At 30.0% G+C, this 17,908-nt stretch overlaps 1 protein-coding gene across 1 annotated transcript in view; it reads left to right on the forward strand.

Annotated features, from left to right (window-relative positions):
• The first annotated feature begins 751 nt into the window (after positions 1-751).
• Positions 752-17,908, forward strand: part of LOC123663838 — a 31,186-nt gene continuing 14,029 nt past the window's right edge. The window contains exons 1-3 of the mRNA XM_045598472.1: positions 752-857; positions 16,095-16,233; positions 16,415-16,490. Coding sequence (XP_045454428.1) covers positions 16,415-16,490 — 76 coding nt within the window. The 5' untranslated portion in view covers positions 752-857; positions 16,095-16,233. The remainder of the gene's footprint in view (positions 858-16,094; positions 16,234-16,414; positions 16,491-17,908) is intronic.

Here is a 17,908-nt window from a genome sequence, read left to right on the forward strand (position 1 = left end):
AATATTGAAGTTTATTTAATAAGAATATTACTGTTATATTTGGATTGATTTTTACAAAATTCGTCATAAACTAAAACCTGAAAAGGTATTTATTTAAAAGAGAGTTTAGATCGATCAGTTTTAAAAAATACATTCAGTAGTAAGTAAAACGTTTTTTTTTTCAAGTGTAAACACTTAGTTAGTTGTATTTTTTTTTTTTTTTTTTTTGTAGAGACGATATATTACGTTGATAAAAGCGTGACGTGCTGAGGAATCTAAAAATAATTACTAGACTTTTATGATATTACTAGCTGACCCCGCAAACGTTGCTTTGCCATATATTTTGTTTACCTTCTCAACCTTCCCTATAACTTAGGGGAATGAAATAGATTAGATAGAAATAGATGTTGGCCGATTCTTAGACCTACCCTATATGCACACAAAATTTCATAATATTTTATTAACCCTCTTAACACCCCCCCCCCCCCCATAACTTAGGGGTATCAAAAATTGATGTTGTTCGATTCTCAGACCTACCCGATATGCACACAAAATTTCATGAGAATCGGTCAAGCCGTTTTATGTGTGTTTAACTACAAACACCGCGACACGACAATTATTAGATTAAAATAAATAAATAAATACACTGAACATTAGCTTAAATAAACTCTAACTAAATGCGTTCATCGAAACAAAGATTGACTATTTATAAGAATTAATTGCTTGGTAATTGTTTTGTTTTTGTTACAATGGATAACGTAACAATGTGCTTACATTGTAGTTCTAGTTAGTTTTAATTAAATGTTCAACTAGTATATAAGTCTTTTAAAAAGTTATCTTGTATAAAGTAGTGAGAAAGACTGCTCCTACTGAAAAGTGTAAGTTAATAAAAAGGATATTCTTTGTTCTTACTTTTGTTAACAGTTTTGACAAGAATGCATGTCATAAATTATACGTAATAGTTTTGTAATTCCACAGATATAAATACGATAACAATACATCATACGAAAAAACATATCTTTATATAAATTTAAAGTAAAAGTATAGACTAGTATAGATTAATCAAACTATGTCGTAGCGTTTAAAACAGCAAGTGAGCATCACAGGACGCCCCAGTTGTTCCACGATTTTCTGAACCTGCGCTGCTGCAGTCGCCTTTGTTTTTTTTTTTAATATTTACTGCATTGCTTCTAGATATCGCGCCACTACATTCCACTTCTTGAGTTATTGCTGCAAACTCCGAACAGAAAACATAAATAAATTTAAATGAATCTGTGAAAATGTCGGTCGGCGTCGTTTTTATTGTTTCAATTGCAATTTTAAAATTCATTCTTTTTCAAATATTCTTTACTTTAATGATTTTTGTAGTCGTTGGCGAGCAACTAAGAGTATAAAAGTGATTAAAAGAATTTAAGTGATGCAAGAGATTACGCCAAGACGGGTTTTAAAATTTTAAATAAACTGCAACAGTGATTGATTCTATTATAAATTAAAATGTTGTATAATACAATTAAGTTCTATGACACCATTTTTCTTTTTTAAATAAATGGTTTCGAATTCGCTATATTTCGGCGACGGTGCAATCGCTATTGTTATCGCCCCGTTGAAATGAAAGTATTAATTATGTTATTATGAAGCATGAAAAGAAAAAAATATATAGTTTAGTTTGAATTATTGTATACACATAAGTAATATTAGGACTTGATGTACAATACTGACTGGTTGTTCTTACACTGTAATGTACACTTTATGACAAAAGCATTAGACAACTACGAAGATGAAGTCGAAAGTTTATTAAAACGAGTTAAAGTTTTTTTTTTCGGTTATTTATAAAACACAATCTTACTACAGTTGCTTTTGAACTACCTTTAAACTTCTCGGCAGATTAACATTAGATTAATTGATTTTTTTTATATATACATAAGTATATGACGATATTAAGCAACAATCCAAAAGGCTAAACATAACAAGGCTAAACATAACATAAAGAGGTTCAGAAATTTTATAAAAAAGTTTGAGCATGTATAAAAAAAATTTAAGTATGTATGTATATATGGCGGTTAACTTGTAAGTTACTTGGCGTTGGAACTCATTTATAAAACTGCTACCACCTGCTGCTCTATGTGGCTCGCTGTTATCGTAAGTACACCATTATATATATGTACATATTTGTGCCACATGTTTTTGATGTAAACTATTTTAAGTTTGATATGCTGTCTTAAGATTCTGTAATATAAATATATTAATTTACTAGCTGACCCCGCAAACGTTATTTTGCCATATATGTTATTAACCCCCCTACCCCTCTCCCGTAGCTTAGGGGGATGAAAAATAGATGTTGTTCAATTCTCAGACCACACTCACCCCATATGCACAAAAAAATTCATGAGAATCGGTCAAGCCGTTTAGAAGGAGTTTAACTACAAACACCGCGACACGAGAATTTTATATATTAGATAATCATTTTTAAAAGCATTTAAAATTGTTTATTACGTAATGTGCCAATTACGTAGTGTTGCGGAAACACAATCCCGAATCTATAAACATATCTTCACTCACACATATCATTTTCACTTATTTAACTTCGTTTCTGTAAAACTTCAGCAACTGTCTCCTTAACAAATAAATACTTAACATAAAATAAAGCAATCGTAAGATATAACGAGTATCGAAAACAAAGCACTTCACAATTCATACATTATTCATAATATCTTCAAATGTATTCAGGGCATAATTATGAATTGTTTTAGCTTGTGAGACAAATGAAAAATATCGTCGTTGTATACAATAAGCTAGATAGCCCGCGCGGTAACACTGGCGTTGACATTTATTAACTACTATTTTCGCCCCATGAGTCACCCCATGATGCCTTATTTGATATAAAAGCTTTCTATCGCAATGAAATGTTTTTTTAGATATATGTAGTCAATACTAATATTGTTCAAATAAAAAGACATTTACGTCTTTGATTTCTATTTTCAATTAATATACATTTTATGTATTACTAGCTGTGCCCACGACTTCGTTCACGAGGAATTAAAAAAAAATATTGTTCAGTTCGCATAGTTACAAAATAAATAAATCTCCCTTTTTCTGCCAGCGAAAGTCCCGTCAAAATCGGTCCAGCCGTTTTAAAGATTAGCCAGACAGAAATTGTAAAAAATGTATATGTACCGTGTATACATTCATATGCATTTAGTAAAAAGCGGTTATTTTAATATTACAAACAGACACTCCAATTTTATTTATTTGTAGAGATAAAGTATTATGGTCCCACTGGCGGACTATTCCATCATACTATTTAAATTAGATACGTAAAATTTAGTTACTACGTCTCTTTTGTAATGTTTATACATAAAAGAAAGAATGGATAAGTAATCACTGAGGTAAAGTAGGAGAATTTAGTTTTGCAAGTCAGTTATTTAGAATTACATATTATGAAAATTTATTATGAAGCACATAATTAAATCTAAGCAAATTTGTATCCTAAGTAATGTCTCAAAAGTCATCAAGCATTTTTCTTTAATTCCATTAAAATTTTTATTTAGAAAAATATGTCGTACATTAGAAAATTAATGGATATCATAATAGTCCTTTACATAGAATATATAACATACGAGACATAGTACTTATAAAGAAGAATATCCCAGTATCAAAATTGCACGTAACGCAATATGTGTGCACAGTGAAACAGATGAGTGTACGTAAATGTGCGACAACGCGGCGTCGCCGCCACCATCGTGCTACATTCCTTCTGGTTTTATACTTTGTCTGGCATCGATATTTAATACGATACTAACACGGCCAACACTTTTGGTACTATTATTTTAGCTCACCCTTAAACAGACCAAAGTATAATACTATACAGAGTGTCAGATTTAAACTATTATCTTCATTGTTTTACTGGCCGTTCATCATTGAAGTAAAGAATATGCACATTATGCTATCGTAATAATAAATGAAAACATGCATGCAAAAAATACCTTCTCTTACCATTTTCTGAAAACCACACGTTAAAATCTTTATTAAAATTTTATACAATACGAGAAGTGCCGTGTCGCCATTAACGAAGGCAGTTCACGAAAATGTTCAACCTTATTAATTTAATCATATTAGGCTCCTTTTAAATGAATACTTAAAACATCCATGTCAGTGAATTGTCGCCGTATTTTTAGGTTATTCTTCTTTTTCATCAAAGGCTTTTAGAGAAAAGCTATGCTTCGTTGTACAACAAAGACACAAACAGCCAAACAATAAAATATGTAAACAATTCAAGTTATATACTTAATGTACTATGGATGTCCTTATCGCTAAAAAACTATCTCTACCAGTTATGTATGGTTGAAGAAATATCAACCAGTTAACTATATAGGTTTGATAAATATATATTGTGATTTTTATTAATTTAATTGTAATTTACGATAAAAAGATTGTATTATTTCATTAAAACTTTTTAATTATTTTATTTTAAACTTAATAATTATTTTTAATTTTACTATTAAATATTGTAAGAATCTGGCAACTAAATTAAATGCCATTTAATCCAATGGGAATCGATTACAGTGGGGATATGTTAAGTGGGGATAATTTGTTAGTAAGCTAGAGGAAGGAACGGAGGATTCATTCTGGTTGCTGGATTTGAAGCGAGCACTAGTTCTGTCATTGGTTACTAAATCATATATTGTATATTCAATCAATTCAATTACTTATTCATATACTGTATATCGAATTAATTGAATTAAAAAATCAGTCAGTCAGAAAAGGTGTTTAATTTCGTCACATATATATAAGAATAACGTAATATAAAAATGAGTATTTTAAAGTGTAACATCTACTTTCATAAATCGTGATTTAAAAAATAATAATATCAACCGACAAACATATGCCTATAATACATCTGTACTAGTAAAATTAATCGCTGAAAGGTACTTAACGAGTCATACGTCTGAGCGATTGCATCAAATTCAATCATTGTTTTTTTTCGTCTTTATTATTTTTATACACACCTACACACATATTAAACACACTATTGTACGCATGGTTATTGGCACATTTTTTATTAAATATATTGTACTTATAAAAAAACTTAAATTTTTTATTAAATTAAGTTTGTTATCTACAAGAATAATACAAAGCATTCGAATATAATATAATCTTTAATCGTTAATCTGAGATTAGCTTAATGAACTAAAACTGAAACAGTGTAACTGATATTGAATTGATTAAAAAACTTCTAAGATAACTACCCTTTTATTTGTTCAGTTGGAACAAAGTTTCTTTACAAGCTAGACAGTTTATCTACCGAGCTTCTATTATAGTAACAAAGCTGATTCAAATAGAAACTCGGGGCAGTGCTAATTAGTTAGACTAAAAACTTATTCAAAAATCGAAAGATAGCGTTTTAGCAGTTGTACCCGTTAATTTATCCACTAAGTTACCAGTTTAAAATGACTTGGTTATAATGATAACTAAATTTAATTACATAAATAAACGTATAGAAATAAAGCTAATTATTTTTGACTCGATTCATTTTAACAATTTATACAATAAAAAATGACTAATTAAGGGATTTTTTGTATAGTTTATATATTATTTTGTGATATATTATTAAAATTCTGATGATCTTGATGTTTTTTTTATGTCGGGGCCTTTTTAATATGTCATGCAATTTTACTTATCCATGTGCGTTTTAAATGACAGTTTAGTATTTCTAGGACTGCCTAAATGACCTTATTCACATCATAACGGTACATTTATGTAATTGTTATTTATACTAATGCATGGACATACTTCGAACAACAGGGCTATAAGGAATTCATTTTCATAATAATGACATCTTGACTATGACGCAGCGTAACGACACTTCCTTTAAACGCTTGAGAGCGGAATACAGTAAAACCAAGAGAATTACTACCGCCTTATTAATATGCGAATAGTACTTCATCTCTTTAAAATCAAACATTACGCATCGTACGTAGTAGGTACTCATAACTTCAATTGTTTTGAAAAAGTAATATTTACCCAAACTACATTTTAGTTTACTTTTATAGTTCATCCTTTCATGCATAGGAAATAATATGGCAACTCAAAATATTCCGTTGCAATTCACAAACTAACATTAATCACTGCATGAATCAATGAACCACTGAATCGTAATTTATAATCGCGTTCCTAATTATTACGCAATCCATTTAGCATAAATGAACAAAGTTTATCACAAAATGAAAGTTTATTTTGCTTTAAAATATTCAGCATGAAAATGTTTTTACGCTATTAGCTTATAAACATATGCATCGAAATTATTATGTAAAGTCTATGCTAGCTTGTTGCTCTTTTAGCTAGTCAGGTTATTTTGTTGAAAATGCAAAAGTTAAATTTAAAGGCAGAGAATTATTTGATCAATAGTTTATAATTCAAGGTAAAGAAAAAATTATAGACAAAAGAAATATCAAAATAAAATAATCAAAATATTACATACATCACAAAATAAGAAAGGTCGGGGTCGGAGATCTTGGACCATAGCGCTGAACGAAGTTGGAATTAGACGATTATCTCTTTCTAAAGTTCGATGTACAATATTTATCACAAGTTCCTGTACATGGGCACTAAAATAATTTAGGCGTTTGGCTGACCTCCAACCTCGTGGTTCAAACAACGCCCGTGCATATCGACTCAATTGACGTGACCTAGATCCATGACTAGACAGTCTAGAATATGTATCAATATATTATACATTTATTTATCAAAACATTTTATTTTTAGAAATGTTTTATACTCATACGTACTCTTGTCACATGGACCTAAAGTAGTAGGTAAACAGGTTCTTTACATACATTCTACTTACGAAATTAATCAAAAAAAAAAAAAAAACTTCATTCAAATAGGTCGCAAGAGCACTTTCAAATCGTCATTTAATACAATCATACATTGTCAATATGATCTATGCTTTTTAATGCTTATATATAACGCTCAGATTGCATACTTGTCTCGAAACAGTTGTAAATTTTATAAACTAGTAAAGTATTTAAAAATTGAATTTTTAAAACAACGAAAAATCAATTAATAAAGCACGAAACATCTCATTGATGTTTGGATTTTTTCGTGGAAATAAGTAATTTATGTATTGCGAAAATAAGTACATTATAAAAACTAATATGTATTAACTATTTTACTCCGAGTATATATACCGTGCCCGCGACTTCGTCCGCGTGGAATTTAATAAAAAACTTATTGTGCACTTCCCAGAGTTATAAAATAAATAAATTTCGAAAATAAAAGTAGTCGAAGTTACTGATTACTATATCAGCTATCTGCCAGTGAAAGGCCCGTCAAAATCGGTCCAACCGTTTCAGAGATTAGCCAAAACAAACAGACAGATAGGCAGACAAAAATTGTATAAAATGTTATTTTATATATGTACCGTGTATGGATGTATTAATGCAAATATGCATTTAGTAAAAAGCGGTTATTTTAATATTACAACAGACACTCCAATTTTTTATTTGTATAGGTATATTTAGTTTTGATTACTTAGAAAATATATTAAAGTTAATTGAATAGGCGAAGTTGTAATAGTCGAATGTCTCCTGTCACAGCTTGTGATAGCTAATAGGAAATTCCATTCTGAGATACCTGCAAACCGCAGATACCTTGCATTGCGAAACAGTGACCCAATTACAAGTCTCTGGAGCGACGCCAGAGCTTTTAAACAGACTCTGTAACATTTATTTCATCAAATAAATAAATCTGTACATATATTATTTCCTTTTAAAATTTTACTGAATTATATAATCATAAATAATAAATCTGTACATATATTATTTCCTTTTAAAATTTTACTGAATTATATACCTTTGATGATATAAAACGAACATCAATATTCGACGACCCCGTCTTTAGATAGAGCAATTTATCGGGTGACAGCCGTAAATGTTCACGTGGCGAACCCAAGACAGGTAACCCTCGTTTCAACTTGTGGCAAAATTTTTATTTATTATTTCGTATTCCGAGATTTATTTCGTCTCATCTTTTATTACAAATTGATTTTACTAAATTCCATTCATCTCGATATAGTTTTTACTTTTCTTTTAAAATTGATAATACGTTTATGTGGACAATTACAGGTATTGTTATATGTTGTTGTTTGTTGTTACAGCTTATTTTGATTTTAAAAGTACCTATATTAAATTTTATTGAATGAAGGAAAATATCGCTTTCAAATAAGTGAGGCACGTTTGTATTATTAAAACATGGTTTCTAGAGTTTGAAAGTAAAAATCATAATGACGTTGTATTTTCGCGTTGAGTTTGTTTTGACAAGTGACTTAAGTATTGACATGAAAATCACTATGTTATTTTATATTTATGATAAACCATTTATATTAATAAATAATGTATTTTTTTTATGTATTTATTTATTTATTTTTATGTTTATTATTTATTTATATTATTATTATTATATTAGATTGTAGGATTCACTTTGTTTTGCCTTTTTGATGACCCTACTCCGTTTTATTTTAAAATCTCCTCTACCTCAAGGTTGCCTGGAAGAAATCGCTTACCTAGCGATAAGGCCGTCTTTGTGCATATTATTTTTTTTATAAGTTTTTATTTTATAAGATACCTATGTACTATAACTTTTATGCATAATAAAGTATATTTCTTCTTCTTCTTCTTCTTCTATGTTTGTATTTTATTGGATTTATACAAATCAAAAAAATTGAAGTGTCTGTATGTAATATTAAAATAACCGGCTTTTACTGAATTCATATGAATGTAGACACGGTACATATACCAAAATAACGTGTTTTACAATTTCGTCTTTTTGTCTTGTTCTGTCTAATCTCTAAAACGGTAGGACCTATTTTGACAGGACTTTCACTGGCAGATAGCCGATGTAATAACGAGTAACTTAGGCTACTTTTATTTTAGAAATTTATTTATTTTATAACTATATTTAAAATAACATATTTTAAAATGAAAAAATACAGTACAAAAATGATAAAGCTCCCAACCCTACGATCGCAACGTGCATTGTATTATTAGAACAGCTGGCAAGGTCGAGTGTCGCTCGGACGTCCTGCACTTGAGGTGCATCTCGCATCCTGCATTTATTGCACTTTACACAAGTGCCGCTCCGGTCAATATCGAATAAAATATAAACGAAAGACATATTGCTTGTGAAATGTTACAAAATTGTAAAAATACTGCACCGTTATTTGGTTTCTCTGTGTATCTTAAAACAAATAAAATATGAGACTTCTGTTAATATCCTGACATATATAACATTATATAAATATCCTAACTGTAACAGTTTATTTCGTTCGATTCAGCATATACAAAACTTTTTTCATGAAAGAAATTTAAACCCACGATCCTCAGCTCATAAGCAGTTGGCTTCGATCACCTCTTGAGTAACGCAGAAGACCATTAAAAATATTATTTCAAAGGAATATCATTCATCTTCTACTGCTTTATGTAAAACATACGCTTAGGAATTACTATTGATATGTTATTGCATTAGTTACAAAACATTTCGGAACTCCGCGAAAACGTTTAAAACGCATAATTTTAAGCAATAATAATAGTTAAGTTTAGTCATATTGCATAGTGTATTAAGCGGGTATTAATTACCGTTTCAGTCAGGCGTTGTGACAGTAAGGTGGCATACCCAAATCAGTCTGACGTCGGTCTCATTGTTCAGCATAAGCGTTGTATCATCATAGAACCCTTTCGCCTCACGTCTCAGTAACGGGAATGGATGCTCTCGTATTTGCAATAAATATGTGAGACCCTGGGGAAATTGTGGCCGCGAATACGAAGACATTATTCACTGTTCAGGACATGTTACAGTTTATATGGATTCTGTTTGTCACACTGATGGGTGACTTACAATTAATAAAAAACAAAGAAAATAACTTTATTCCATAATTATACAAACCAATGCCTAAAAATTTCTCAAACATAATTCGTACAAATGTTACCGTCACTAAAAAATTAAAGGTCTCATGGTTGACCAACGTGTAGGAATCGAATGAAGGTTGAACTTGAAGGAAGGGTACAAAAATTATCTCAAGTTTTAATACATGTAATAAACAAAAAGCATTCATACTGCATTTTAAACAAACTAGAAACAAACTTAGATGTTATTATTATCCGAGATTCAAATTATATATATATATATATATATATATATATATATATATATATATATATATATATATATATATATGTATAATCTTGGAAACAGCTGTAACGATTTTCATGAAATTTAGTATGCAGGGGGTTTTGGGGGTAACAAATTAATCTAGCTAGGATTCATTTGTTTAACCGACTTCAAAAAAAGGTGGAGGTTACTCAATTCTACCGTATATACATATATATATTTTTTAATGGATGTTCGGGGATTATTCCTTCGTTTATTATATATTTCTTTAAAACTATTTCTCAAGTCTAGAGAATTGACCCTTATCCATTATTTCAAAAGTTACACCGTTGCCTCTCTGTTTTTGAATTTTGGTAATCTCTGTTCATTTACAATTCAGTAAATATTAAAAATGAATACACGCAACACAATGGCCCGCCAGCTGGAAAGCCAACTCCAGGTCGCGCTCCAACAGCTGAACGTGTACAAAAAGCAGTGTGAGCAAATTGGTGAAAAAAAGAGAGGATAGTGAATTAGAAATTATAGAAATATTTGAATTCGTTTTTTCGGGATTTATACCATGTACCTTTTTATCTTTGAGGCTCCAATAATCAAACAGTTCTTCCGTGACCATGGCGCATGCAACTGCGCCGAAATATCGGAGCCTCAAAGATAAAAAGGTACATGGTATAAATCCCGAAAAAACGAATTCAAATAATGTTAAGAACCATGGAAATTTAAAACAATATATTATAGAAATAGTCAAGAAAAACAGTTCTATCAAAAATGAAATGGTAGAATTACATGCGAAGCTCCAGGAAATACGTATATACGTTCGCGATCGTAAGCACGATGTATTTCGGACACACTTTTTAGTTGGTCACCTTTGCAATGAAGTACTATATATAACCCTAGGTTTTTGTCTGTATGTACTATCAGAACAGCAACTTCGTTTATGGTAGGTGAGTTGTATCTTCCCAATTTTCCCGCCGCGCAACAGCGGTGTGCGGCAGCATTCGCCTCCAGCGATGAACAAAATCGCAATAATGTCGCGAATTTATTATTTTAAATTATCTCCTACACAGTCAAATAACATACTTTAACGGCCAAATTTTAGCTTCATAAAATCATTTCCTTTGATAAAGTCTCATGTTTTGGTCATAAAAAAGACATCTCAACTTCACATAAAATTTCTTTCTTCATTTTAACAAAAATAAACCTTAGAAGTCATTCATATATAAAAGTTAGCTATACAGTACCATGGACTTTTTTGTAGAACTAATAAAGATCAACCTTTTTGGTGAACATTATGTTCGTCTATACTGAACCGTTTAGTCAGCGCACGCCGGTAAAGCATTACATCTCGCCCGCTTTTCTCCGACTTGATTTACATATACTTTTATTTTTCAATGAACTTTTTGTTCAATTAAAATAAAATATAGCCTTTATCACTCCTGAATAGTGTAGCTTTTATGAAATAAGAATTAAATTACACAAGAAATTAAATAAGAATTTTTATGATCGGATCAGTATTTACAAGTTTCCCTACAAACAAACAAACAAAGTTAGATACTTTACCTCTATGATATTAGTATAGATATGGCGCTCACATTAATTTATTATATACGATCACCTGACTTACCGTTCAGTTAAAACACAATAACGAGTCGTTTATGTCTGTCAATTTAGGACAGACACAAAGAAAAATTACCTTTGCCTGACGAAATGAAAGACTCTGCGAGCTTAAGGACAAAAAGTGGAAAAATATAAATAAGCGGCAGGAGATGGTTATTTTTGGCATGACAACACAGATAGACGAGGGGCGATGGGGACCGCGTGCAATAATATAATAACTGCGGAGACTTCATAGTCGATAAATAAATGATTTGCATGTACGATCAACGCCATCAATTGGGCAATATGTATGTACATTGTAGAATATGCAGCGAATTTCCTATTCAAAATATGTAATACCTAACATCTTATATTTTATTTTTGAAACAAAATATACGTTGAAACCTTTTTATAGCTATTTTTGTTACCATTACATAAACGTACGTTAACTACGTACGTTACATATGAACTCTATTGTTTAGAGACCATTGTGTAACTACATTTAGCCTTTAGTTTATGATACAAAATCTTCAAGGTGATTTCTAGATCATATAAAAAAACTATTTCAACATAGACAAAGTCGAGTTCTTGGTTCGAGCTTTAACATAAAAATATATGGACTAAAAGTATTACTGAATATATTGTGTTCTCGTGGGATCGTTTAGTCTTTTTCCCGAGCGAAACGATCTTACCGAAAATATAGTCTCTGTAGCAGCGAATATTTGAACATGTATCGTTGTTAACACATTGAAATGATCACTACTCGCCGTATATTCGGTATAACCAAAATTTATTGAATTGAATACGTTGAGATAAAGATACAGTATCTATCATTTCATAACTGTAGTAGAAGAATGAATTAAAAATATTAAAACTGTCCAGATAGTGATTTTAGGTTTAGTACAATATGAATGTACAATAACACCAGTCATAGAAATAATGTTTTCTTCATATCTTTTTAAAATGTAGGTATAACGTTATATTTACTTCGTCGTTGATTTTGTTCATAAACTTTATAGGTATTACGAGGAATAAAATCTTAACATAATTTTTGTTTAATTTAATTAAACATCATATATTTATTATATAAAAAAATTAACATAAAAACTCGTTTTATACAAATTCTGCAAAAAAACAACATTCACATTTAAATAAATCAAGATACTTTAATGCTTACACAATTCTTATACAAAAAAAATTGAAAGATGTTCATGCCAATATAACAGTTTAAAAATGCACAAAATACTCCAATTCAATAAAAAAATTATAATATTAAACTGGATAAGTATAGTCTACTCAGTAAACACATCATTGCCTGTTCTTCGCTTCAATTTAATACCGATTTGACTAATAACATTGCTACCAGTTTGATAACCAAACATATAACAGCCTGGTGCCAACCCCTCGGCAGAAATTACAAATCTATACAAATAGAGACATTTATTCGGGTCCGCATAACAGCAGTGTCACCTGAAGGTATACGAAATGAAGATGAAATGCCGTCCCGCCTAACCTTTAAATAAATCTCGACGCTGCTCCCCTTCTGATATTTTAAAACACCTTTTACAACTTTACATGAGATATCCTCGTCGGCAGGTTGTGTATATTTATCTCTTTTAATATTGTATTATTTTGAAACGACATAAGTTCAAATGTAATTAATGTTTCAGTTAAAAATAAATTTATGTTTCACGAAAACAATATTTTTAATTCACTAACGGAATGCACGAGTATTACATTTAAATGTTAAAATATGATTAATGTGATAATGATATGTTATACGAATGCCACATTTATGTTAAAAAGACTTACGTTTTCATTTTATGTCCCAACTACGTTTTTCTTTTGACGCGATAAACGCATTAAAAAAGACATCTCTCAAGGCAATTATTATACACATCATAAAGTCAGGAACGACATGCACTTCTTTTTAAGAGAAGTTGTTCTTTTACCAAAGTGCATAATAATATGAATGATGCGGAAACAAGGCAGCGTCGCATTGCAGACTTCACGATGCGCCGATGACCTACATCACAATACCACACTACAATATCTACAACCTAACGTAAAGAATTTACTAACGAGCTCTTCCTTTACCCTACTTTTAACTTTATCATTGTTACCGTGAACTTTTAAATCAAATTACTTTGACCAGATAATTACACATTAAAAATTGCACAATTTACACACGAATAACATTAAGAAATATTCCCTTCCATTGCTATAAACTAGGTAACCGAAACAGTTTTACCCGCTTTTATCTAAATAGTTACTGCTTTATATACATAATAGGACGAAGTTCGTAATGACTAACAGACATAACATTTCTTGATCGTAAACTTGGCCTCAGTACTCATACTAAAGACTGCAGCTGTCCATTTCGAACAAACATTTTTTAACCGACTTCAAAAAAGGAGGAGATTACTCAATATTCTTTATTAGTTATAGTTATTGTAAGCTGTAAGGTATCCAAATAAAATAAAACAATTAGACGAATATATAAGACGAAAGAGGAGTTTAAATGCACGTACCCACCAGTACTGAACTTAATTGTAGTAATTAAAGAGTTTCCTCTATTCATCTTCACTTGCGTGTCGTATAAGTTCTTAATGAAACTAGGACTACGACAAGATTTAATATGTTACCTGAAATGCTAACTTCTTGTGTCGAAATCGAGGAAAACTCGAAAATCCGCATAACTTTTTACAGGTGTACCGATTTTGATCATTTTCGAGAGTTTCCCTCGATTTCTCTGGGATTCCATCATCAGATCCTGGTTTACTTATCATGGTACCAAACTAGAGATATCTCCTTTCCAACGAAAAAAGAATTATTAAAATCGGTTCATAAACGACGGAGTTATCCCCGAACATACATAAAAAAAATAAAAATTATGTAGTGTCATGGGACACCAGGAAGGAACAAAGTTCCTTCGGATAGTATAGAAGCAACACAATTTGAAAAAAAAAATATATTGAATTTTACATATATTTTCTAGTTCTTGTTTTTTTTTTTAAATTATGTTGGTGGTTTTAATTGAATACATAAAAGTATTTAGGAAATTTAGTATTTTAGAAAATAACAAATACCGTAAAATAAAATAAATCAAACAAAATAATAATAACAATAATAATAATTCAAACTATTAAATAAAATAAATAGCATGTCTTTATATATAGTATAAAATTACATAAATAATTTTAAAAAAAGTTTACTAGTAATATCTTAGTTTTACAAACGTCATATTATACAGTCGTGTGACTGATATTACGTCATTTCGGTTATATATTTTTCGTACGGTTTTAGAATCACATTTTTTTCAGTTCGGTCGCCCAGCCAAATGTCAAGCCTGCCGTAAGGAACTTCGTTGCAAAACGGTTAAATTGAGTAACCTCCTTCTCTTTTTGGAGTCGGTTAAAAATTGATTTCTTTTTATTTTATTTTTTTGTATTTTTTTTGTATTAAAACGTTCGGTAGGCCTTAAGGAACATACAAAAAATAATTTAGCCGAACCATTCTCGAGTTGTGCGCTTAGCAACATTCATTTTTATTAATATAGACAACTTATTTTACTATTACTTTTATAAAACCTATTTAAAGAAAGGCAATCAGTCCCTTACATAGTTTCCACTACGTATTCCCGAGTCTAACATACTACAAATTATTTATTTTATTTAACAATTTTTATACGTACAAAATTATATACATAAAATGTTTTGTCATGGAGACTCACGTTTAATGGGTGTGCTTATCCCTGTAAGAGATTTCTTCCAGCGTACCCAGAAAGGAACGGATACAGACAGAAAATAAAGTAGGTAGACGTACAAAAGAAAACATTAGTTCATTGAAATATATATACATATATACGCGCACACACACACACACACACACACACACATATATAGACATATACGTACATACAGACGCGTAAACATATACTCACACACAACATATACATAAATACACATACCGAAAAAATATATATAGCTGACACACAAAATAGTATTATATAAATCTAATATATAAAATTCTCGTGTCGCGGTGTTTGTAGTTAAACTCCTCCGAAACGGCTTGACCGATTCTCATGAAAATTTGTGTGCATATTGGGTAGGTCTGAGAATCGAACAACATCTATTTTTCATCCCCCTAAATGTTAAGGGTAGTACAACCCTAAATTTTTTTTTAATTTTTAGATAAATTATTTATTTTTTATTTTATTATGATTTGGCGTTAAAAAATACATATAACCCTATAGTATACATATAACCCATATAGTTAAAATTATGATAAGGAAAGATAATGAAATAAATAATGTTAATGTAACTTCCGACTGTCTTACTAGTGTAGTGTATTTATAGCTAGCTAGCACGTCACACAAGACTGCTACGTCACACCTCTACGAGCTACAGCGCCGTGCAGTCCGTGCGTAGCCACGCGTGCAGTTACGTCCTATTGTCTCATAGACAAAAAATAACCTTTTTTTAAATATCAAGTAAGGTAAAATAATAAAATATAATTTTTAAACCTTTTTAATAAATTTGGAAACGAATATTAAGCTATTTTAATATACAATTATTTCATTTCATGAATATTAATCATTATTTTACATTAATTAGTATAGTAGAAAGTAGTATAAGTAGAGATTAAATATTCATTTTCTATTACCCTTTGGTATCAGATGGCGCGAACAAAGTTTTGTGGTTCTACTTCGAGATTACTTTTGCTGAGTGTTCCGGCTTTCATTATGCTAAGTGGTGAGTTTACATCCAATAAATAATAATACAATAAACATTTTTGTCATGAAAAATACCTACTTCGTTTACTTCATATTCGTTACTCTTAAGCACTTAAATTTTGTTAAAAAGCAACAAAGCAAATATATAAAAATGTATTCGAAGTATATGATTTTATCTGTTAACTTTTATTATTATTTACATTATTTTGTTATTAACAAATGGTCAAACATTGAACAAAGAATACAAGAATATGTATAAACTAAGCAGAAAGTTATCCAGATAACCTACGTTTTCAAAATATCATAAATCGATGGTCGACCTTGACCTACCAGTATATTTGTGTCCGTGGACAAAATCTATTTAGTCATAGTGTCTGATTAAACGATCTGTTCGTGTCACTAATGTTTGATATAAATGAATAAAAGGTATACCTATATTAAATATAACTCAATTTTTATACACGTCGTAACTGTTTCCTGATATATACATTATTTTCTATTTCCCTAATAACACGAAAAATCGCCATTTTTAAAAATTCCTTTTCTTTAAAAGATTTTGTTAATCCTTTTAGTATGAAAAACGAACATTATTCGTAATAATAACACAGACCTACATATATCTCACTTTCTAGAATGCGAGTAAGAAAGAATACCAAAAATAAGATGGTTTATAGCATCAAAATACCGAGTTCAAACAAGACACCTCGAGATGTGCAACCGCCTCATGCTTGAACATATTTAAAAAATTATCTAAACTTTAAAGTATAAGTGGTCGGAAATAACATTATATCGATTATGGTTACGGATGTTTAATAAGTTAAATGCTTCGTCCACTTTGTAACTACGACAATACGTACTGAACCCCTTTTCCGTATAACGTACCTACTTATTATGTTTTAAATTTTTAACTAATCTCTATAAACTTTCAGTTTCGATACATTTCTGATAATTTAAGTTAAATATTTGTACTTATAAAAAGATTTAATTATGTCGCTTTTTTGTTTGAAATGACTTTTTATAGTTTACCACAAAATATAATTAAATATTCTCGGTCAATTTTAGTAATATAATGTTGTAAGTATAGATACTAAATTTCGTTGAAGTGCTATTACTTGACGTTAATATCGAGTATTTGTTATAAGGGAACCAATAACATCGTTATTTCAAAACGTACGAGTACGTAGTTAGAAACAAGGTAAAGAAAACAAACGTCAGACGTCGTTAATATTTTATTCTGTTTCTTTCATGTAAACCTTCTAGACATATGTTTTCTCACACGCAATTATACAGCAACTCGAATTTCGAGACAGAAATTACTTTAATTTAATCAATATTTTTCTGTCTTTTTTATAATTTTCAATTTATTTATTCAAAAGTAAGTTTAGTAGTAAGTTAAAAGTAAGTAGTTTTGGTAAATAAAAGTTAATACTTTTAGCA

The sequence above is a fragment of the Melitaea cinxia genome, chromosome 21 (assembly GCF_905220565.1).
Source record: "Melitaea cinxia chromosome 21, ilMelCinx1.1, whole genome shotgun sequence".
Lineage (NCBI taxonomy): Eukaryota > Metazoa > Arthropoda > Insecta > Lepidoptera > Nymphalidae > Melitaea > Melitaea cinxia.